The sequence below is a fragment of the Lates calcarifer genome, linkage group LG4, assembly GCF_001640805.2.
Source record: "Lates calcarifer isolate ASB-BC8 linkage group LG4, TLL_Latcal_v3, whole genome shotgun sequence".
NCBI lineage: Eukaryota > Metazoa > Chordata > Actinopteri > Centropomidae > Lates > Lates calcarifer.
Window position 1 is genome coordinate 5,915,167 of NC_066836.1, and position 22,358 is coordinate 5,937,524.

General features: G+C 40.2%; 2 protein-coding genes and 1 long non-coding RNA gene across 6 annotated transcripts; 1 reads left to right on the forward strand and 2 right to left on the reverse strand.

Annotated features, from left to right (window-relative positions):
* Positions 1–481: 481 nt before the first annotated feature.
* Positions 482–7,531, forward strand: LOC108884247 (uncharacterized). 3 transcript variants are annotated; one of them, XR_007813010.1, is made up of 3 exons: positions 482–689; positions 2,336–2,484; positions 3,505–3,523. It is a non-coding gene; the product is annotated as an uncharacterized LOC108884247 (long non-coding RNA). The 3 variants fall into 3 exon arrangements; XR_001961010.2 differs by lacking the exon at positions 3,505–3,523 and adding an exon at positions 7,342–7,531 and having other exon boundaries at positions 485–689; XR_001961011.2 differs by lacking the exon at positions 3,505–3,523 and adding an exon at positions 3,655–3,743 and having other exon boundaries at positions 485–689.
* On the reverse strand, positions 1,620–12,009 carry mppe1 (metallophosphoesterase 1). 2 transcript variants are annotated; one of them, XM_018678040.2, is made up of 9 exons: positions 11,387–12,006; positions 11,132–11,240; positions 9,627–9,730; positions 7,394–7,474; positions 6,191–6,299; positions 5,715–5,795; positions 4,015–4,137; positions 3,621–3,761; positions 1,620–2,497 (listed from the first exon to the last, which is right to left on the reverse strand). In XM_018678040.2, the coding sequence occupies exons 1-9, from the start codon at positions 11,635–11,637 to the stop codon at positions 2,312–2,314; spliced, it is 1,185 nt and encodes a 394-aa protein (XP_018533556.1). In that variant the 5' UTR covers positions 11,638–12,006; the 3' UTR covers positions 1,620–2,311. The 2 variants fall into 2 exon arrangements, with proteins under 2 accessions (XP_018533556.1, XP_018533557.1); XM_018678041.2 differs by lacking the exon at positions 1,620–2,497 and adding an exon at positions 3,366–3,519 and having other exon boundaries at positions 3,551–3,761; positions 11,387–12,009.
* Positions 12,010–17,108: 5,099 nt separating this feature from the next.
* On the reverse strand, positions 17,109–21,424 carry LOC108884246 (cathepsin Z). Its single transcript, XM_018678042.2, has 6 exons — positions 21,259–21,424; positions 20,137–20,300; positions 19,684–19,863; positions 18,610–18,760; positions 17,564–17,729; positions 17,109–17,314 (listed from the first exon to the last, which is right to left on the reverse strand). The coding sequence occupies exons 1-6, from the start codon at positions 21,381–21,383 to the stop codon at positions 17,201–17,203; spliced, it is 900 nt and encodes a 299-aa protein (XP_018533558.1). The 5' UTR covers positions 21,384–21,424; the 3' UTR covers positions 17,109–17,200.
* Between the last annotated feature and the right edge of the window lie 934 nt (positions 21,425–22,358).

A 22,358-nucleotide genomic window follows, 5' to 3' on the forward strand; every position in this document is an offset into this window, starting at 1 on the left:
AACACCTTCATGAAAGTAGAGTTTATCGCAGACCTGTTGCTTTAGATGGAGAGTGTACCATGATACACAGTCAGTTTATTCAGATTTAACATCTCTGCGCACCATCACAGTCATTTATTTTATTATTTCTCCGCTCAGGCTGAAGTCAGACCTTCTTCACTCACGACATCTTGACATCTCACAGTAGGAAAAGCACAGGAGTGAATAAATAATAAATTAAAGTTTACCTGCTCCAGTTTCAGGGTCCTGGTCCTGCTTTTCCTACTATGAGGTCAAATACCTGCTGTGAAAAAGGCCTGAATGAAAACACACAGGGTCATTAATCAGTGAATATTAACAAAATATTCTGCACAAAATGAGATCAAAAATAATTAGGTATTATATTTGAGAGATCGTTTTAATACAACAAACATAAAGCCCTGGTTTATATAGTTTTATATCATTTTTTGATTTTTGTATGAATTATTTAAACATAGGTCATAGCAGGAAAAACACAGGTGTTAGTGATACCACTAAGTGAGCGAGCGTGAACAACACCAGGATCTGATGAACTTCAGCCTGAGCAGAGGTCTCATGATGAACCACAGTGACCGTGTCGGCGTTCAGAGTCATGAGCTCACCTTCACAGGTGTTTCCAGTTTCAGGCTGATCAGACCTCTGCTCAGGTTTGGAGCTGCACTGGGAACAACGTGAGTTTACAGGACTTCATGTATGATTTAACTCAGTTACTGTGTCCAGTTTCATTCTGCATATAAACTCTGAGTAATTAAAGTGTTCGTGCTGAAAATTAAACATAAATCAACTAACTGAGGAGCTGCTGGAACGAAACTATAAACAGCTGCAGGAACAAAGTTTAACTGGCAGGTGTTCAGATATAAAATATGTTGATTTCTTCTACACTATTTGTAAGAACTGTATTTAATTGGTATGTAGTCTGGAACTGGGACACAGCTCATGCTGAAGGTGTAACTTCAGTCAAAAACAAAATCCTGAGAAAACATCTAAGTCAAAATGAATCACCTGTGCAGGTTTATCACTGGTGTACAGGGCGTTTAAACTGCAAACACTGACGCTGTTTTTATACAAAATGACACCTGATTTAAAAAGAGAGGAGGGATATTTGAATAATAGTTAAATCTAACATTATATAACCTTATTTCTAATACAGTTAATATCTATTCCTGTAACACCGACGATCAGGAGTGAGCATTCAGCATAAAGTATTTCTTCTTAGAATTAACTGAGAACCAGATGAGCTATTTTTCTTTGGATAATGAGTTAGTTAATTGACAGGAAGTTATTTGGTGAATTATTAAGCAAAAATGTTTTTAAAAGCGAGGATTCTGTTTCTATATCAAAATTTAAATCCAGTATCTTTTGCTTTTGGACTGTCGATCAGACAAAAACATTTCAGGACGTCACCTTGGGCTCTGAGAAGTTTTAACACTGATTTGACTGAACACGGGTTCTCAAACATAAAATATCTGCGTTTATATCACTTTTAATTTCTTTTAATTACCATGATACTGTGTCCATCTCTGCCTGCCATAATATTTATTGTTTCTGGATGGTTGAACACACACAGTCGTCGTGCATGACACCACAAAACCCCCACGACACACCTTTTTAAGATTCTGATTTATTATGTACAGTTCATCAGAAACGTTTCAACAATTTGGCAAAAACCCTCACAAACATTTGGCACAGAAAAATCAGCAATAAATATATATATTCAGCATTTAAAAACAACAAACGAGAGAAACCTGGATGGATGATCGGACGACAACAACAGAAACAAACAAGTGTTTACATCAGATCACAGTTCAACATCAGAGTGAGGAGACATAAACTACCGACATACATCTGACTTTACCACCTTAAATCAGACCAGGGACTGTTAGTATTTACATATTTACTTGTTTGATTTGGCTCGTGTGTGCACTTTCTGATAATTCCCACCCGCCTGGCTCCTCCAGGGAAGATAAAACAAACGCCACTTGTGATTTATAGCAACAATTTGGCCCAAATCTGCTTTGTCATCACAGGTTAAAACCACACCATCATCATTTATATCAGTAGTGATAAACTTTGAGTCCTTTCTAAAGACATTTAAAATATATATTCCAGTCTTTCACAGTGTCGCAAAAACATCTGGACAAAACAAATTGAGGTTGTATGAACAGATTTTTCCCCCTCCCCAGCTCAGAGGAGAGAAAAAACAATCCTCACATCAAGTATTTTTATTTTTTTTTACCCAGCTCTGATGCTTTCATGGCTCCTGGTCCTGGTGTACTCTGGGTAACGTAGTAGTTCACAGAGACTTGTGCTTCCCCAGCAGGCAGAGGCTGAGGCACTGCAGCAGGCCTTTCATCCACAGGCAGTGAGCCAGGAACAGCAGCAGCAGGCAGGCGCCGGCCGAGCAGTACACGCCGATCACCGTGCTCTCCTCCGGCAGGAAACACTTGGACAGAGCGTAACTGGCAGGTGACACTGACGCCTGGGAGGGAGGGAGGGAGGATGTTAGAGGTGATAATAGGTGTTAATATCAGCAGAGGTGGCTGCAGAGGGCCCTTTCAGCCACCAGGGGGCGCACAGAAATCACATATATGAACTCCCTCCTCTTTTTTGTATCTTACTTTGACTATTTTAACATTAACATACACTCTTTGTGTTTTTATACAACCCCTAATACCATGATATGAGGGACATATTTAACAGACCATGTGATGTGGATGAAAGCTCCAGCTACTAAATGGACCGGGTCTTTGTTATTTCTGGTCTAGGTTAAGACTGAATTTAGAGATTTTTAGATTAAGAAAATTCAGTTTTTCGTCTTTTTTTAAGTGAATTTTCAGAGTTTGGGGTCACTGTGGGAAAATTAGGGATGCAATGATGATTTTTTTTCCTGACAAATGACATTTCGAGTTGGTTGCATCAAATTCAGGCATTTCAAGGTGCTGTGGCAACAACTGTTAAGGTTTGGGAAAGTCAGAGAAAAACATCTTAAACCTGTGTTTTTATGTGTATTTTAAACTTCTGAGTTTATAGTTGAGACATCCTCAGTCCTGAAATTTAATACCATGAAACAAGGGAATAAATATTCAACTAAAGGACCACTTCACCAATTTTCAATCCTCTCTCTGTGCACACGCATGAAATTGACTTAATTCATAGTTGATTCATTCACAGCGCAAAAAGAAGCAAGAAAAATCATATTGTCCAATCAAAGTCTTTTTTGACAAAGATAATTATTAGTAGACTGATAATCATTTGTTTTACATCATCTCTTAATAACCTGTTTTGGAGCAGACCTCAGATTTAGTCCAGTGTTTGTGTTTTTACTGTTTCTGTGAAACAGCACAGCCGTAACAAACAGGTGCTGGAGGGTGACGGGTGAATAAAACATAAAGCAGTTCATGCAGTGATACAGGCTTTTACTTTAGGGCTTTAAGGTTTGTAAAGAGCTGAACAGAGTGTCGTACTGCTGCATTTCTTTTATTTAAGCGTACAGGAGCAAAACTCCAAAACAAGTCCACAGACAGAGCTGTACCACCGACATCATTTCATATGTCCTGCATCGATGGAGGAGTCTGACACAGACGGAGGGTGGTGTCACTCACCAGGATGAAGCTGGGGTTGTTTCTGTTCCTCCAGCTGAAGGACGGCACGCTGATTTCTGGGTACTTGTTGTCATGGAGAACCTCACATCCGCTGTGGGTGTGTCCGCTCAGGATGAGCCGGGGTTTAAACCAATTCAGCAGCTGAAGAGAGGAAAAAATAAACTTACATACATCCACATCCTCAGAGACCCGACGTTGCTGCCGGCTTACATCATCATCATCATCATCAGCAGCAACTTCATCATCGTTGCCATCTGCTGTTTCTATACACGACTTATTCCTGACGGCGGGCGGCTGTACTGTATTTTAATTGGATGAATCTGCCTCAGAAGAGCTTTGCATTTAAAAAAACCTGAGCAGCAGAGGCAGTGTGATGAGACTGCAGAGCACTCACCCTCTGAGAGGCCTCCTTAGACAACACGTCGTACTTCTCTCTGAACAGCAGGTGTCGCTCTTCAGGCGGCGCGGCGTCCTGTCCTGTGCAGCCAGCGTCGCTCACTCTGTACAGAGGATAATGCTGGAGAGCACAACAATGAGTCAGTCAGAGAAACGTGATTATATCATCATTCAATTATGTTAGAAAAGATCCTGGGATAGTTTAGAAATATTAAATATTACAATATTTAATCATAAACAACTTTAATAATCAAGTGATTGTTTAATCCATTTGTCAAGAATAATTTTTAAATTTATTTAATAACTTTTAAATGTAAAATTTAGCTGTTTGTTTGTAAATATAAATTAAATTGAATATCTTTTAATTTTGGATCATTTTTGAGCAAAATTAGTAACTTGACGACTTTACTTTGAATTTCTCTTAATAAGCGTCTTTCACAATTTTCTGACACATTAAAGACCAAAATGGAAAATAAATGAAATGAAAGAATCAGTAGAGCCAACAAACACTAAATTTTCATCATCAAATGATCAGATCTGCAAATAAAAAAACATATTTTCCAAAAAGTTTAATAAAAAAAAAAGATGTTTCCACACATTCTGATGATTTAATCTAGATCTGTAATGTCTTCATATTGCTTATTTGTATATTTAAGTTCTGTGTAATGCACGGCCGGCGTAGGAAAAATGAAGTCATGCATTGTGACGAATCTGCTGAAGGTTTATGATTGACATGATGTATTTTAAATAAACTTCAGTGCCGACCGTGAGCAGGAGTTCACACTTTAGTCTCTTCTGTCTGAAGAACAGTTGAAAATTTCCAAATTTACACAGAATCGGAGAAAAGCTGCAAATATTCACATTTGAGATTTAAGCCAGACCAGAAAACTAAAAACTCAAAACAGTGATTCGATTGTTTAAACTGTTGTCAGAGCCTATTAAATAAATAAATGATTTATTATTTAATACTTTGGCTTCCAGCTGTATTGGTTTGTGAAACTCCTGAATTGAGTTACTAACATGTCAGCAGGAGGCAGCCAGGTCAAATTAGTCAGTAAATCAAAAACAAAAAGCAAAGATTAGAAAAAAAAAGTCTGACTTTGAACCTTGTTTATCTTCTCACACCTCAGATTTATCTTAGGGACCTGTTGGGCTGGTCACAACCTCCTGATTAGGAAACACTGTTTTAATTTGACTAATCGTTTTAGCACTGGGTCCTTTCCTCCCTATTTGTCTTTGCTAACTCTCTCAAAGAGACACAAATCAACCACAAAGGAACAAAAAAAAGAGAAAAAACGACAGAAAATGACAGAAGAGACACAAAATGAAAACAACAACAAAAGACACAAAACTATTAAAAAAGAGGCACAAAACCATTACAAGGAGAAAATCAATGGATAGATTAAACAATTAAAATTGTAAATAAACCTTTTTGCTAAAAGTGCTAAAGCCAATTCTTAGCTGAACATTAATTGATGTTAGGACAGGTGTGAACACCTGTTCAGGATCTTTGTAAAACATATTTCTAGACGTTTATATAAAAAACTCTCTGAGGCTCTTTTGTCGAGGGAACTGAATTCAGAGGTTTTTCAGGCTCCTCGAGAGCTGCAGACGCCCTGGGTGAGCAGTGAGCCGTGCTTTAGGCGTTCAGACAGGAGAAGAGAGGGAGCACATCCAGAGAGAACACTGGCAGTTTACCTGTAACATGATGGGCGGTGTGGGAGGATAGAGCTGCGAGCCCTCACAACTGTCCATCACTCCGCTGCCGGACTGCAAGTTCTGCAGAAAAAAAAACATAAAGAATTCATCGCCTGTCTTGTCCGCAAGCTCACGGTGCCTCCTCCAAACATCAGTCAACATTTTTATTTCATTTCTCTCCACTCCTCCTGTTCTGAGGAAGTTTGCAGGAAGAGAGAGGAGTGATCAGCTGCTGCTTTTAATGAGCTTTTTACTGTACAAACACTGCATTTGTAAATAGAACAAAACACCTCCACTACAACAACGACTGAGCTTTTGGATAGAAAAGTAACTGAGGTGCTTTTTTTTTTTTTTCCTTCACATGACTTGAGTCGTTCACACTTCATGAGCACCAGCGGTGGCGGCGGCGGTGGAGCGTGCTGGAGGTGCTGACAGTGTGAAAGCGTGCCACTGACTTCCAGAAAATTTCCTCCCACCTGGAGAGAACAGTTGAGGTCCCTGGAGAGTTTGATCAGCTCCTTCTCCACCGACTGGCAGATGGGACATCCGTCACCGTGCAGGGCCACGCTGTTCACCAGCAGAAAACTGGAGAGAGAGAAAAACACGAGAGCTTCAGAGAGGCTGCAGAGATTAATCATGTTATGTTTTTACTTTGAAAGTTCTTCTCTTACCTAAAGCTAGATCTTATATTTTAAAGGTTTAAAGGTCAAATGTTGAGCTTCTGTCCGTCTCTGTTAAAAAACAACCCCGGGATTTTTGAACCTTGGCCTTATGTTCCCATGTTTTTGGTAAATGAACAAAAAACTTTGACGATCAGGGTGAAATGTTTGTTTTTGCTGCTGACAGACTCAGATTGTTATTGTAAGTGTCTGACAACATTATAGATCGGAATCTTACAAAGACAGACTTTTTTATTAAAGAGTAAAATCCTTTTTGTTTAACCAGAAACAGCCATTTTATAGTCCTGTTCAAAGCTACCAAACTCCACTGACAAAAGCAGAAAGTTTACGTTAATCTACTGCTTCCTCAATCTGTTTGTTTGTGTCATTGTGTGGTACTTTTACTTTTATAAATGATCTGAATACTTCTTCTACCACTGAAAGTTACACAATAACACAAACAAACTAACAGATCAAGGCAGTGATTTTCCAGCAGCTCCTGTATCGCTGCTCGCTGAAATTGCTGTTTTTGTCAATGGAGTCTGGTGGTGATGTTTCTGGTTAAACAAAAAGGATCTGACGCTTTAATAAAAGGCCTGTATCTGTATCACTTATCATAACAATCTGAGCCTGTCAGTGGCAAAAACAAGAACTTTTAGTGAACGTATTTTGACATTGCAGCAGCTTTTGTGCTCAATACTGCACCGATACCGGAAGATTTTTGTCTCTAGCAATCATTCAATGAAATAAAGGCCCAGGTTCAAAACTCCCAGAATTATCCTTTAAATACTTGAAATAAAATCAGATATTGTTGCTGCGTTGGCAGGTTTTTACACCAAGATTTTAGGACTTAGGAGCCAAATATCTCCAGAAATGTCTGTCGTCTCATTTTAAAGCGCTTTTTTTCTGGTGCCAACTGACTCAGGGGATTAAACCTGCGACCTCTCATCCCGCTGTTTGTCCTTCAGCTCGTGCCGCAGGTTATCATGAACCCCTGTGTTACATCCTCCCGTCACTCACTTCACTCCCTTCTTGGTGACGATCCTGGTGGAGGACGCGTTGAAGACCTTCTCGAAGCGCTGCAGCTTGAACCAGTCCATCCTGCAGGGAGACACAACACAGCACAAAAAAAAAAGAAGAAATAAATAAATAAAAACACTGCTGCTCAGTCTGTCAAGTCTGTCTGTCATACGCTGTTACATAAGAGCCTCGCTGCCTGCTGCACGCGGCGAATCAAAGCACATATGAGCCGCTGCATGTCTACATAATCCCACATTTCTGAATCACACGCATCAAATGCTGAACTGTGGGATGGTTTTTTGAATCTCTTTTATGCTCCTTCCCCTGAGAAATTAGGAATAACAGTTTCATACAAAAACACTTTTTACATAAAGAGGGGGGGTGGACACAATAAACGCAACATCTCTGCAATATAACGCAATCTAACAGAACAACACCACAAACATAAAGGCTCCAAAATTACCATTAAGTTAAATGAAGAACATTGTGATCCTATTAAAGCGAAACACATGAGCTCTCAGGTGCGTCTTTTAGGTCCGTAACCTTTTTCTTACAGATGAATTAATGTGATGTTTCAGATAATGTTCCATAAAATAAGCAAAATAAATACTGGATGTAACAGTAGTTATTTTCCAGGGGTCCAAAACTCTGAGACCACATTGAAAATCTCTAATATTTTCCACATAAACCTGGAGATAATCAGAGAGTTTGAGGCTTCAGAAACAAAGACAAGTGATGTCATGTGAAATGAAGAAGAGATATTTAAGGTTTTGCACAATTTCTTAGTCAGATTTAAGCAAATTTGTGGCATTAACCAACTTAATTCCTTTGTAAAAAAAAAAAAAAAAAAAAAGGTCAGATTTCCTTGAGTTGTATCCCTTCCACTGACACACACACTGATCAGCCACAACATTAAAACCACCTGCCTGATATTGTGTAGGTTTCCTGCTCTGACCTGTTAAAATGTGGCCTCCACAAGACCTCTGCAGGTGTCCTGTGGTATCAGGCACCAAGACCTTAGTATTAGATGTTTTAGGGCTTGTAAGTTGCAAGATGGAGCCAGATTTGTTTTTCCAGCACATCGTCAACACCTTGAATTCTTTGTCTTGTTCCTCAAACTATCCCTGAACCAAGAGGCCGCAGCAATTAGGGAATCCGTTGTTTGGGTAGCAGAACACGGCCCAGAGCGTCACACCTTGCTTTGCCCTGTTCCCATGGTGCATCTCTTCCCCAGGTAAACGACGCACACACACCTGGCCGTCCACATGATCTGAAAGAACATGATTCATCAGACTGGGTCGCCTTCTTCCAGCTCTGACGCTCGGTTTTCAGCAGTTTGTGCTTCAGTAGCTCGTCTGTGGGACTGGACCTCATGTGCCGACCTTCATCCCCCACACGCCACAGAGAGCCTCAGACGCCCACGACTGACCCTGTCCCTGTCGCCGGTTGTCCTTCCCTGAACCACAGACTGGTCCTTCTTTTTTTTTGGCTTTTATGTCTTTATTGATAGTGACAGTGAGGATAGACAGGAAATTTAGGGAAGGAGAGCAGAGGAATGACGTGCAGCGAAGGCATAGTATGAGTCCTAACCATTCGGCCATCGGGTCGCCTCAGACTGGTTCTTCTTCAAGTCTCTCAGATCCTTATACTCATCTGTTTTTCCTGCCTCCATCACATCAACTTCCAGGACTGACTGCTCACCTGCTGCCTAACACATCTCACCCTTTGACAGATGCAACCATAAGGAGACAGTCAGTGTCAGTGGTTTTAATGTTGTGGCTGATCGGTGTTCATTCAGGTGATCTACTCCTCAGCTTGCAGCAGGTGCTCACCTGTTATAAATAATACTGAAAATAAAATATGTCCTCAAACATTGGGCAATGTGGACAAAGTCCTTTTTGCTCTCACTGCCGGCTCTGCAGTGTAACAGTATGAGGCTTTTATTGAGGTTCCCCTGGCAGCCGATAACTCTTTTCTCTAGTTACAAGAACTTTTTGAGTCAAAGAGAAACACAAATAGACGTCTGTTATCAGATATTTCTGTAACTAGGGCAGTGAATAACACTAAAAAAAAAACAGAAAGATCATCATGCTGAGGTATTCTGAGGTAACAAGTGACAAACAGTCAAATCAAAGTACTTTCTAGTTTCTGTCAAATCTGCGGCTGAACCAGGTCGGTGTTCTAGAGCAAGGGTTATACAATAAAACAATGAGGCTGCGAAACGTGTTCTTACTCATAATGGAAACCGATGTCGTGATTTCCAACCAGTACAACCAGTTCTGTGTCAGTTGAGTGCCTGAACATCCTGTGGAAGCGTCGCACGTCGTCCTCCCAGTGCTGCAGAGACACAACGACACAAACACAGCTGAAGCAGGGCCTCTGATAATAAGGAGGGGAGAACAAAAACTCCCCTGGGAAGCTGATGAGAGTTAATGGGATCTCTGAGGGTCACCCTGCAGCCGCCCGTGGGTGACTGAGCCGGGCTGCTTTCATTCAAGATTCAGTGTTGCACCTGTAGAGGTCGGAGACCTGAATGACTCCCTGCTTTTAATTAGCACCGAAACGATTAGTCGATCATTAACTGATAGCTTAAACAATCGACTCATTGTTGAAGACGTTTATCGAACAAACGCCAAACATTTCCTCCTTTCAGCCTCTTAAATGTGAAAGTTTGCTGCTTTTTTTGTATCATTGTAACTTGAATAATCTTTGGGTTCTGGGACCAATGATCAATAATAGGCATTGATTTTGATAACTGATCAATCTTTGAAGTCATTTATCAGGCAAAAAAAACAAAAACAAATATTGTTGGTTTTTGGCTCTAAAAATGTGCGGATGTGCTTCTTTTTTAATCACTTTAAACAGTATGATTTGGGTTTTGGACAAAACAGGCAATTTGAAGATGCATCTTTGGGATTTTAGGAAATTTTGGTTTTCGTTTCTCTCATTTTTCACCTGATTACTTTATTTATCAAGAAAGTAACTGACAGATTGATCAGAACTGGAAATATCTGTTGTTTCAGACCTTTTTCTTGTCTTCTGGTGACTTGTGAGAGTTGTTTTTTCACTATTTTCTGACACATAAACCAAACAATAACTCGATTAGTTGAGAGAATAATCCACAGATTGATCCATGATGAAAACAGTCACTAGCTGCAGCCTTACTTTCAGCATCTCTCTCAGTGGTAACTCAGATATCTGAGTCCTCCCTGTGCAAATTCTCCAAGATGCAAACTAAGAGTAAAAAATGAATGAGGAAGCTGAAGGGAGAACATAGTAGATTAGTGGGGATTTTACAGTCTCTAAGCTCTGCTTCCCTTTTTTAATGAGGCTTTCTCTCTGTGTTGCGCTCGCTCTCCACTTCCTTTTGCTCCAATCTGACTTGATGGATCCCTTTCGACAATCCAGTAATAGATGTGCGAGAATTCCCGGGGGATTTTTTTGCCTGAAGCAGGATGGATGGATGTGGCACGCAGGGGGCTGAGAGGAGGATGCGGGCTGTAGCTGCATGTTGTTATTTGGCGTTTTCCCACAAATCCTGCAGCCTCACGGGCCTGGATGGTACAAGATCATTATGATGATGATGATGATGATGACCGGAGAGCACTGGCCTCTGCTCTGCATCCACATTACTGTTGTCTCATAAGCAGCATCACCATCATCATCATCATCATCATCATGAGCACTGTGGGTTTGCAGACAAAAGCAAGAAGGGAAAAACAGGGAGCTCTACGTTACCTTCTGCGAGCTCCACTTGCCTTCGTCGAAGATATCCCCGAGAATAAACACAATTTCGGGCCTGAGCAGCCACAGAGCGGTCTGGAAAGCCCTCTCCATCTGCCATTCCCTGCGCGTTTGGACACATAAGTCAGCGTTATTTGTTGTTTTTGTTTACAAATCGCTCCTGCAGAGCCTCAGACGGATTGATGGACGGAGCGGTAGCTATAGTGATGGATGGCATTAAGAGAATTAGAAATAAACAATGAGATTTACCTCCTCAGCTTGTCGAACCAGTGTCCCCCGACGGCTCCCAGGAGGTGGGTGTCCGACAGCACCATAGCGCGGACCGCTGAGTCCATCGGCCGGCCGTCGATGCCCTCTCCGCCCCGTGCATGGCTGATCTTCGGCCAGGCGCACTTGAGGATGGTCGGGTAGTAGATGAGATACTCGCAGAAGAAGAAAGCGCCGCCGACCACGAGAATCAGCACCACCGCGACGATCCACCTGACGCTAAACCTCGGCATTTCTTTGTTATTCGGCGTTTGGGATGCCCTGAACTGGCGCACTGGTGGCGATGGAGCGGTCCATGAGGCATCTTCAACCTCTTCCAGACCCGACTGCTCAGGTCTCCGGTCGTGTGATGCTCATGGCAAGTTCCCCTCTGAAGAGTGAAGGAAAAAAAAAGCGGCGAAGACCGAGGGATTCAAAAATATAAAAAGATGAAAAGTTAAAGAAAAAATGTCCTCTGGTTTTTGGGGGAGAGAGAGGGAGAGAGACGAGGGAGCAATAGTCAGCTTCACAATCACAGCACCGTTCAGCTCTGAGTCAAGTTAGAATCAACACTTCCGCTGCTGGGTTTTCAAAATAAAACACCAAATACAATCATATGATAAAGATTCTGATTCTTTTCTTAAGTAAAAGTACTAACACCAGAGGCCTACTGTAAAAATACTCTATTAAAACGTTACTTAAGTGTTATATAATCAAGTACCCAATATGTTACACTATTATATATCATCTCATCAGAGTATTATTTCATATGTAATAATATGTACACAGCATTTTAGTGCTGTATATGATTGAAACTAATGATTATTTTCTCCTAATCATTTTCTCAAGTGATTGACTGATTGTTTGAGTTGTAAAAATTCTGAAAAACTGCCATAAAGGTCCCTCACGAGATCCCAGTGACACCTTCACTGTGCATCTGTCCAACAGATAATCCAAAACTATTTAAAAATAAACCAACAGTGTTTAAATGATTAAAAGAAAAAGCAGTCGATACAAAAGTTTGGAAAGCTGGAGCCATGAAATGATCATCAGAGATAGATGCTAATTAATTTAAAGTCTGCTTGATTAATTTTACTCACTGTCTCAGAGCTACTTAACATACTGAAGTAGCTTAATAATAATAATAATGTTAAGTAGCTTTCCATAAGTATCTTAGGAGTGTACTTAAGTAGCCACAGTTAGTTGCCTACTTAATGTCACTAAATTACTTAGTGACATTGCACTGCTTTCAGTTCCTTTTTTCTTTCAGACATGGGAAATTAAACTTAAAAGCAAAAACAACTAACTTCCGGTGTTGTTCTTGCTCACACCCACGAACTTGACTATATGTTTTTTGTTTGTTTTTTTCCTGTTGGGCGAGAGGAGGTGGAAGGAGGGGGTGGGGGTAGGTAGGAGAAAGATCAAAACCACTTGAACTAAAAGTTATTAAAATGCCAAGTTATCAGACTGAATTTATTTTATTTAACTCTATTGATCAATCTGATCAGTGATCAGTAAACCTGGCTGGCACCAGTCCACACAAATACTTATAGAAGGAAACGAGCCAACAACTATGGGACAAATGAGATTAAGAGATTAAGAGCAGAAATCTAATCACCAGGAGACTGGCTGTGTGTCAGCTCAGAAACTACACCACTCCACAGGAGTTTTGCACAGGAAACACAGCTGGTCTAATTATGGCCTCAGAGTTGAGTTACCTGCTAAACTAGTTGGTTTACGAAGGAGAGAAGAATTTTTTCACGCCCTTCACTCTCTGTCCTCACCCTGACACTGTGGAAAAAACCCTTTGTTTAAGCAGCAGCAGCAGACACTCAAGCACAATTTGACTCATGCTAAATGAAGAAACAGCAGGAGTGAAAAGTAGAGCATTGCAACAACAGCAGAGACGGAAACTGATGTATGGCAGCGCAGTTAGAGGAGAAGGCATCTCAGTTTTCACACTTTTTTGTGATCAAGACTGAGAGCGTTTCTGTCTCTAGATACCAAAAGGGTGGAGACTCAAAACTCTGCTCACCCTCCAGATGTGCAGCCTGGCTTTGCTCTTGTCAAACAGACTTTTTGGACATGAGGAGTATTTCCCTTTAAATTTATTCAACTCTCTTTCTGCTTCAAACCTTGAAACTGATAAACAAAGACATCCAGAGAGTTGAGTTCTCTCATTTGCAGCTGCCCTCCTCTGAGTGAAAACAATCAGGAGAGACAATTTACAGTCTTTTACATCACAAATCCTGCTTTCATTCACAGCCAGGGTCACGGCCGGATTAACCTCCCCAGGGGCAAAACCCCAGGGGGTAAACATTTGTTGTTGGGCCCCTGTTGACTCCCAATATACAGGGAACAGCAGTTTTATTATTTCCCCAGGTACCCAGAAACCAGCCAGTGCCCTAGAGTGCTTGATTAGGTGATTAACAGGAAACAATCTTGATAACTGACGAATTGTTTAAATTTGTTGGTACCAGCTTCTAAAATCTGAGTATTTATTAGTTTTTCCAGTTTTCTATGACTGTAAACTCAACATCTTTGGCAATTTTAATATGTTAATTTGTCATTTTATACATTAAACCATCAATGAAGTATTAAAGAACATTATTATCAGATATATTAACAATTAAAAATGATTGCTGCAGCCTTACAGATCTCTAATGATTCTGATTTAACAAACTTAACAACAAATGAACTAAAACAATCTAAGTCTTAAAACTAGATTTTGACACAGGGACTCATCTACAAGACCAGGGCTGCAGCCAGGAAGGAAAAGGGGTTCACAAGTCATGAGCCTATGTCTCCCATAACCACCAAGAAGAAACCAGAACCACCAGAACCACCACAAGAAATCTAGTCTCTGAAATTCAGTTTAACATGTGTCTAATTATGAAGACATCACGTGTAGGTGCAACGTTATTGAAAAGGGCAACGCCTGCACACTGACTCTGAGGTGATTCAGTCCAAAACAGTAGGAGTACAGAGACAATAATACATCTGAAATATGCAATTAAAGTCTTTAATGTGTTTATATTCATGGTATCGCTTTCTGCTAATAGTTCCCCAGAGTGTGGATCATAATATACATTTATGTTAGTGTATATTAATGGAATATCCTATATCCTACAGGACAGTAATAATTATGCTGTATGTAGAGATGTTGTGCATTTGAAGCTTAAAACTGTTTATATTTTTGATATTTTTGTTTTATTGTCTCTGACTGGATTTACCTACTTGTAATTGAGATTTCACTGTAAACTCCTTTCATTTTGAGATGTTTGTCACCCTGAGATTGGATGATAGGGGAGTATAATGGTATAATGAATGTGAACTATATAACATAGTGAACTATATAACATAGTGTATGAATATACTGTATGTGAGAGAGCTGTGTGCAAACAACAGGGTGTGGACATGATAGAAAAATAATCAGCTGGTCTCTTGAGGGATTTAAATGGGGAGCAGTTATCAAAACAGCATGGTATAAATGTTACAGTCGTACTACTCTTTCAGTTTCTTTGTGAAAAAACTCATTCGAATTCACAAAGTGCGCCTCTGTCAAAATACTCCCCAGGAACCAGAACAAGTGCTCCAGTGATTTAGTTTTACAGTGATAAAGCTGCAGGACTCACATTAGATGTTTTATAAAAAGTAGAACAGCAGAGGCCGAGACATCCCAAAAATACTGGACCCTGCATTTCCCATAATGCAACTCAGTACTGACTGATGAAATCATTAAACTTTGGATGGTTTTCATCCGACATAAAACTGTTCACAGGCTGAATAACTCTGAACTTTATTTGGCGGCGTTCCCCTTTAACTGCTCCTGTTATCACTGAGCGTTTTGGTGTATTTGTGGGTGTGGATTTAAACATTTTCACATAATGCAGAACTGACTGGGATCAAAACGTTGTCCATTTAAATAAATCAGTGGTTTGCAGTCAGTGCAGAGGCGTTACTCTTCACACCTACAACTTTAATTTCCCAGCTGGGCATAAAACTCTGGTGGTGGAATAAAAGGTTTAATCGTTTATTATTAACTAATTTTTTTCTCAGCCTAGAAGTAGTTGAATTTTAATACATTGAGTCTAAAAATATGACAGCTACAGAGTTGGTGCTTTTTAAATTGTAGAACGTTAACTCTCCTATAATTTCAGAAAAACTACTGAGGATGTGAGCTCCATGTCTTTAATGGCTGTTGCTTCTTCAGATCTGCAGAAAACACCCCTGCTGTCATTAACCTAACAAATGAAGGCGACAAAAGACAATTTCCATGCGACTTGCATTTGCATGTTAGAGGAAAACAGCACCCTGCTCGTGTTAAAAGGAGCTGCTTGTACAGTAGCATGCCCTGCTTCTCTGTGATACTGTGACAGACCAGATTTGATTCGTGTTAAATTAGTCTGACTGGTCGACCTCCTGATGCTCATTAGAAGTCGTTTGTGCAGATGTTATGCAGTGAAAAAGAGGTAACTGTAAGCTCCTCTTTCCTCAGACCTGCCAACGCTGTTTCACCACAGGTGAATTTAAATGTGAGTGACTCAGCTCGCCTGTCATCCAAAGCCAGAGTTTCCCCTAGAACTGTGTGATCATGGATCTGAAGTGAAGAATCTGCAGTTTTAGCAGACTGTGTTTTTTCTTCTTCTTCTTTTTTTCTATCCTGAGAATGAGTTAATTGAAGCTTAAAATTGATTTCAGGAGCAGGTCATCCTTTCAGGTTATTATTTCAGCCAAATTGTGTGCCAATGCTGTGTTTGTATTTATTTAAATTGAGTGTCTGAATGTGGTTGAGCTTAGAGAGTTCATGTGGAGAGCTCTAAAATTAAATTAACTTGAGCTGAATGAACATATAAATCTGTAATAATGAGGCTTTCTGTCTTTCTATAAATTGTGAAAAAATAATGCATTAATTACAAGTTTTCAGTGGACATCAAAATGAAGCTTATCTTCCCTCTTTTAATGGATCTTGAACCTTGTCAAAACTCTCACGTCTGTGCTTTAGATAAGAAGGTAGAGGGTGATTAGCTTAGCTTAGCTTAGCATTATGACTGGAAACAGGGTGAATCTGTTGGCCTGGAAGCGTAAAAGCAACGTGTTGTGTTATTTTTGTGGAACTATTTCTCGGTCTAAACCAGCTGAGACTCCACAAAGTTTCTTCTCCCAGCCTGGAAATACTGTAGTTCATGAAAAAAACCCATGTAAAACATCAAACTGGCTTTTTACACTTTGGTTTAACTCTTAGCAAGAAAACAAAGTAACATATTTCGTAACTAGAATCACCACCATAGACTGTATATAAAACAGCCTTTATATACAGTCTGTGATCACCACCTAATGGTTGTGTGCCTCTGCCAACCAATCAAATTGCAGTAAATATGGTCACAATCTCCCCCTTTGTGCCTGAGAATGGCCAGGCTATTTTTTGCAGAGCATTATGATGTCACATAGCAATTGACCTTTGACCTTTTGGATAGAAAATGCCATCACGTCATCATTTTATCCAAGTAGACATTTGTGTGAAATTTTTTTAGTTGTGGCCAAAAACATGTTTTATGAAGTCACAGTGACCTTTGACCTCTGACAGTTCATCATTGAGTCCAAGTAACTGTTGTGCCAAATTTAGAGAAAGTCTCTCATGGTGTTCCTGATATTCTGCCCTCACAAGCACGGGACAGACGGACAACCAGCTGACCACAGCTCCCACCAACATGGAGTCATAAAATGTTGAACTACTCCTTTAATTTTCAAACTTACTCAGATCATCAGTAGTTATATCAATAAACCCAACATGACAAAATCAATTTATTTGGGTGTCTATGTAACAACAGGGTCTCCATATGCACAGTTTTTCTCAATACCCAAGTTGAACCAGTTGCCTTTTCCTCCTTTATAAGCACTGGTGACTATTCTCGCCCAGCCATGTTCCCCCTGAAACAACAACAACAACAAAACATTATTTACCCTGCAAGCAAGAAGCACACTGTCAGAGAAAATGACTTGTTCTTCCCTGAAACCCTTCTACTTGAACACTGCGCCCATGAGAGAGAAATTCATGACTTGCAAAGTAGTGTAGTTCGTAAGTAATTTTAGCTGCAGCTACTGAGGGCAGGCGGCTGTGCAGGCAGGGTGTGGTGCAGAGAGAGAGAGAGAGAGAGAGAGAGAGAGAGGAAAACCAACCCAAAACTCTCCCCAGGAGTTCCTAACGATCCAGTACTCTGTCCCGTCCTCCGCCACACCCCAGCCGGCCACAGACACGATGTGATTCGGTAAAGAGAGGGGGTGAAACTCGGAGAAGATCCCTCCAGAGTACTTCTCCAGGCCATCAGTGGCCATGAGGGCACAACTGAAAGACAAGAGATCGCTCGTGTCATTACAAATCTTAGAAAGAGCATTTCTACAGGCTGGAATAAGGGTCAAAATTGAGCTCTGTTTTTTTTCGGCTATGCTTTTTTGCTGTGAAAGCCAAAATTTGTACTGAAACTTAAATGTGTTTTATGCAGTGTGGGAACCTTGAGCGCTAAGTTTCACACACAATTTTCCACCTTGAAGCTGCTCTCAGATGTTCACAAAAAGCAGTTCTTCTCCCTGAAGGATCTTTGAATCACTTACTGTTTATACTGTATAATTTGTACACATAATTTATTTAGACATTCTCAGGTGTTTTTTTCTCTTTTCCAAAACTACCGTCTACAATCCTGAAATTCTCAGCCAGTGTTTATAAAGCATTGGAACTACAGGCTGTGACATGATGCCTGAAAATAATTTTACAGAACATCTCTGGACAGTTTGATCTTTCATATCTGCAGGTGTAGTATGAAGAACTTTTTAAGACCTTGTTAATACTGCATGGAATTAATATGAAGACAATATAAAGCTGTCAAAGCCAAACCTTCGCTAAAAGAATCACAGCTAGTTTAGGTTGTTAAATCATATATATGGGCAGATTAAGGTAAAGAACAGCTATTTTTGTTTAAATAAATTAATTTTTATTAAGGTTCATATAATTTACTGAATTTTAAGATATATCCAAGCTAAATAAAAAAGCACCTGGTGCTGTAAAATGTCCTCAAAGGTTTTTAATATATTAAACATACTTCTACTAATAAAAACTCGACTGTGATTAAGAATTGCTCTGTGTAAAGTTTAGGCTGAATCTCCTCCTTCACACGGAGGATGTAGGTGGATGAATAATTAGAAATGACTGGGGAGGATGATTACACTACCTGATGGGCCCGTTGGTGTAAATCTCAGCTTTCATCTTGTCTCTTCCAGAAACTTCTCCGTAGTCTCCCACTTTCCACACGGTGTAGTTTTTCACCACCGCACACGATTCAAAGAAGGAGCAGGTGCCGCACTGGTTAAACAGCTCACACTCTGTGGACCATCACAAACAAGAAGAAGAAGATCCTGTCACTTTTTAATGATCTCAATCTTGAAATTTTAACTGTGCTGTTGCAGATCCAAAACAAACAACTATCATTTAAAGAGATATCTGTCCTTAAGATGACAAAACAAACAGCAGACATTGATTCATTGTGTTTTTCCACTTAACTCCAAACAGTACTAATATGCTTCTGTAACAGCCTCCACCTTTCTGGTTTCAGGCTCTCCACCAGATTTTGGAACCTGGCTGCAGGGATTTGTTCCCATTTTAGCCACAAGAGCATTAGTGAGATTAGCCATCAGCCCCTTTTACACAGCCTGTTCAATTTGGGAATGTTGCACCTTTGTTCTGCCTCGCTGTTCTGTATAAGGTACGAACATGGGATCAGAGGAGACATTGGTGCTCCACTTTCAAGCTGGTAGTGGAAGTAGTCACAGAGCCAAATCGACATCTGTGTAAAAGGGAAAGCTGGTACAGTGGGACAGACGTCGACTTTGTTGTGTCACGCTACTCCTCTGATTTTAGCATACAAGCATTGCTAAAATTACACAGGAAGGCAGCATTATCCTGCCTTTGTATGGTTCAGTGTAGACAAGCAAAGGCGGCATAATGAGGGGTCTTCTTAACTGAGACTGTCTCTGTTTAAAAGAGGCCACTGATGATGGATGATGAGGCCTGGATCACACTCGGTATCCCAGTTCATCCCAAAGGTGTGTTGAGAGGGACAGAGGTCAGGGTTGGGTTGGAACAGACTGGGAAACCATTTCTTTATGGACCTAGTTTTGTACTCCAGGGGACTGTCAAGTTGAAACACAAACGGGTCTTCCCCAAAGTACCAAAAGTATCTCTGTCCACATACTGTAACTTTAACAGCAGATATAGTGATTACAGAAGTAATTGTGTATTTTTTTACTTTGGTTTTTGGCTTGGTAGTTGTTGCAGGTCTCATCAGGGATGCCTCTCTCGTGGGCGTAGGCGTAGACTCTCAGGTGATCTCCTCCGTAACAAGAGCCAGCCCCTCCACAGTCTATCACGTTCTGGACTGACAGGTAGGCCGACGGCCACGCTCCTCCACGTTTGATGTTGATACGGTCTTTGACAAAAGAACATATTAAATATTACCAAGCTGAAATGGTAAAATCTCCTCAGGGAGTTACAGTATTTTATTTCTCCTGTGGATGTTTCTCACTACGCCAGTGCTGCCACATTAATATAAAACAGTACAGCCAATGTGTATAACAAGCATACTGTGAATTTACATAATTATATACAAACTGTATGCATCATATTTATTCTATCCATCTTTTTTTTCTTATCTTGTTTCCTCCCTCCCTCCCTCCCTCCTTCTCTCTGTTGTCATGGTTACCAGCTAATGCACTGGTGGCTCCCATGGCCCAGCAGGAGCCACAGTATTGGGGGATGTGTTGGTTCCTCGTGACGCTCACATAATTCTTCCCCTTGATGTTCCTCCAGTCCCACGACAGAGGGAGGTCCGACACCTTCAGGTACTCATGCGGCCGGGCTTGTGTCCTGAAATAAGTGAAGGGTAAGGCTCATCTTGTCTTAAAAGGTTCACTTTTGGACTAATTACATACCTCCTCTCAGGACTGCGTGACCATGTGGGTCAGACAGAGTGCAAAACACATATTCTGGTTCATAATGGCAGATGTTGCATAGACAAATAAGCTTTATTTAATCAGGCATTTTCAAGAGAGGCATGAGTCATACTTAATATAATGGAGAGAAAAATAAAAAACATCACATAGTAAAAACCATGGATGGATTATTGAATGGGCCTAAAGGGCCCAGACCCAGGGCCTCCCTGAACTCCCAGGCCCCTGTATAAAGTATGGTGTTAATATTTCGTGTTTGCTAGTCATAGAGCTTAGTTAAAAGACATAAAACGACCACAAAGTGATGTGAAACAGTCAAAAAGAGAGGCAACATGACCACGAACAGACGTATGAATGATGTTGAAGAAAATCACAACAAGGAGATACAAAACGACCGTAAAAAGACACAAAGCGACTACAGACGTTTTGAGTCTGGAGATGGCTACGTGGTGGGGGGTTTGTGTGTATCCAGGGGGTAGTTGTTTCATACTGCGTCCATGATAAAAACGCGAACCAGTGCGTTAACTGACCCATAAACCCACAGGTTAACGAATATGTTTTTCATCTTTCACATTATGAGTTAAAATAACTTATAACATCAGGCTGGGTTACTAGTTACGTTACTATGAAGTAACAACTACAGATTCATTACAAATATTGTATGTGAGAACACACTCGTAACCAACCTCGTTACCTAGCAACATTGATAACGGTTAAATCGATAACGGTTAATGTCCCGGCGTTAATACGTATCATCTCCTCAATCACAATCATAACTCGTGAGTAACGTTAGTTCACTCTGAGGTAAACAACGAGCCAAAAATCATTAAAATATGTCCGTGTCGATGAGAAATGTAAATTTTATCGTCACTTACTTGACAAAGTCTGGCCTGTCGTCTCTGATAGGTTTGTAACAAGGCTCATTGAGTGTGGAAGAGCTAATTGGTAGTGAAAATGATGCTAAACAAATCAGCAGTGGCACAGTTACAGTTGCCGCCATGTTGGCTCCCCTCCCTCCTCTGACGCACGCACAGAGCGCCCCCTGTTGGCCGGAGAGTGCTCAATACACTCTCCACTGAACAGCACAGATACAGCAGGCTTAATAAGAACAATAAGAACATGTTACTGCTATGGAAACACTTTTTTTTTTTTTTTTTTTTTAATCATTAATGAACAAGTAAACATAAGTATGTGAACATTAATAAATGCTTTATAACAGACTTTATGTAGTTGTAAGTGTATTTAAGTGTAAATTAATATATTTGCACACATCCACAAGTTGTGGAAACAGATAATTAATTAATTCATTAATTAATAATTAATTAATATAGTAAAACACAGGTGTTGAAACATAAAATATGTTTTTATAGGGGTAAACACATAAACATCTCTATATAATGGTGTACAACTACTTTATAGTGTGTTATAAACAATGTTTTAAATACTTATATAAGTGATATATAGTTATTCTTTATGAAACAGTATAGAGCAGGGGAATATCAGCAGACAAAAGACATACTTTTTTGACCATTTAATTTTCTGTCTGTATTGTCTTTTATTATTAAGTAATATTTTGGTTCATGCTTATTGTAATCCTTTGCCCCTACTGACCCTTTTTTGCTTTTCTCCACTGTGATCAATATGAACATCTCCTAAATAAAAACATGTGTTAGAGCAGAGCAGATTTTGCAGGCTCAGCAGGAAACTTTGAAATTACACAGTCAGTTCCCAGTTACAATCACATTACACCTAATGCAGTGCCTGATGATTGGTCGGATTATCATGGATACTATGCAGCTCTTAACAAGGTTATTATATTACAGGATGAGGCTCAACTTCAATCAAGGTCTGTTTTTGTGAGGGGGAAGCACTATTGTTTGTGCTTTTAATGATTAAACTAGAATCAGATTAGATGTGCATTAGGCACCTAATGAACCCTCAACAGGAACACTAGATAAATCACTCACCAGTTGTT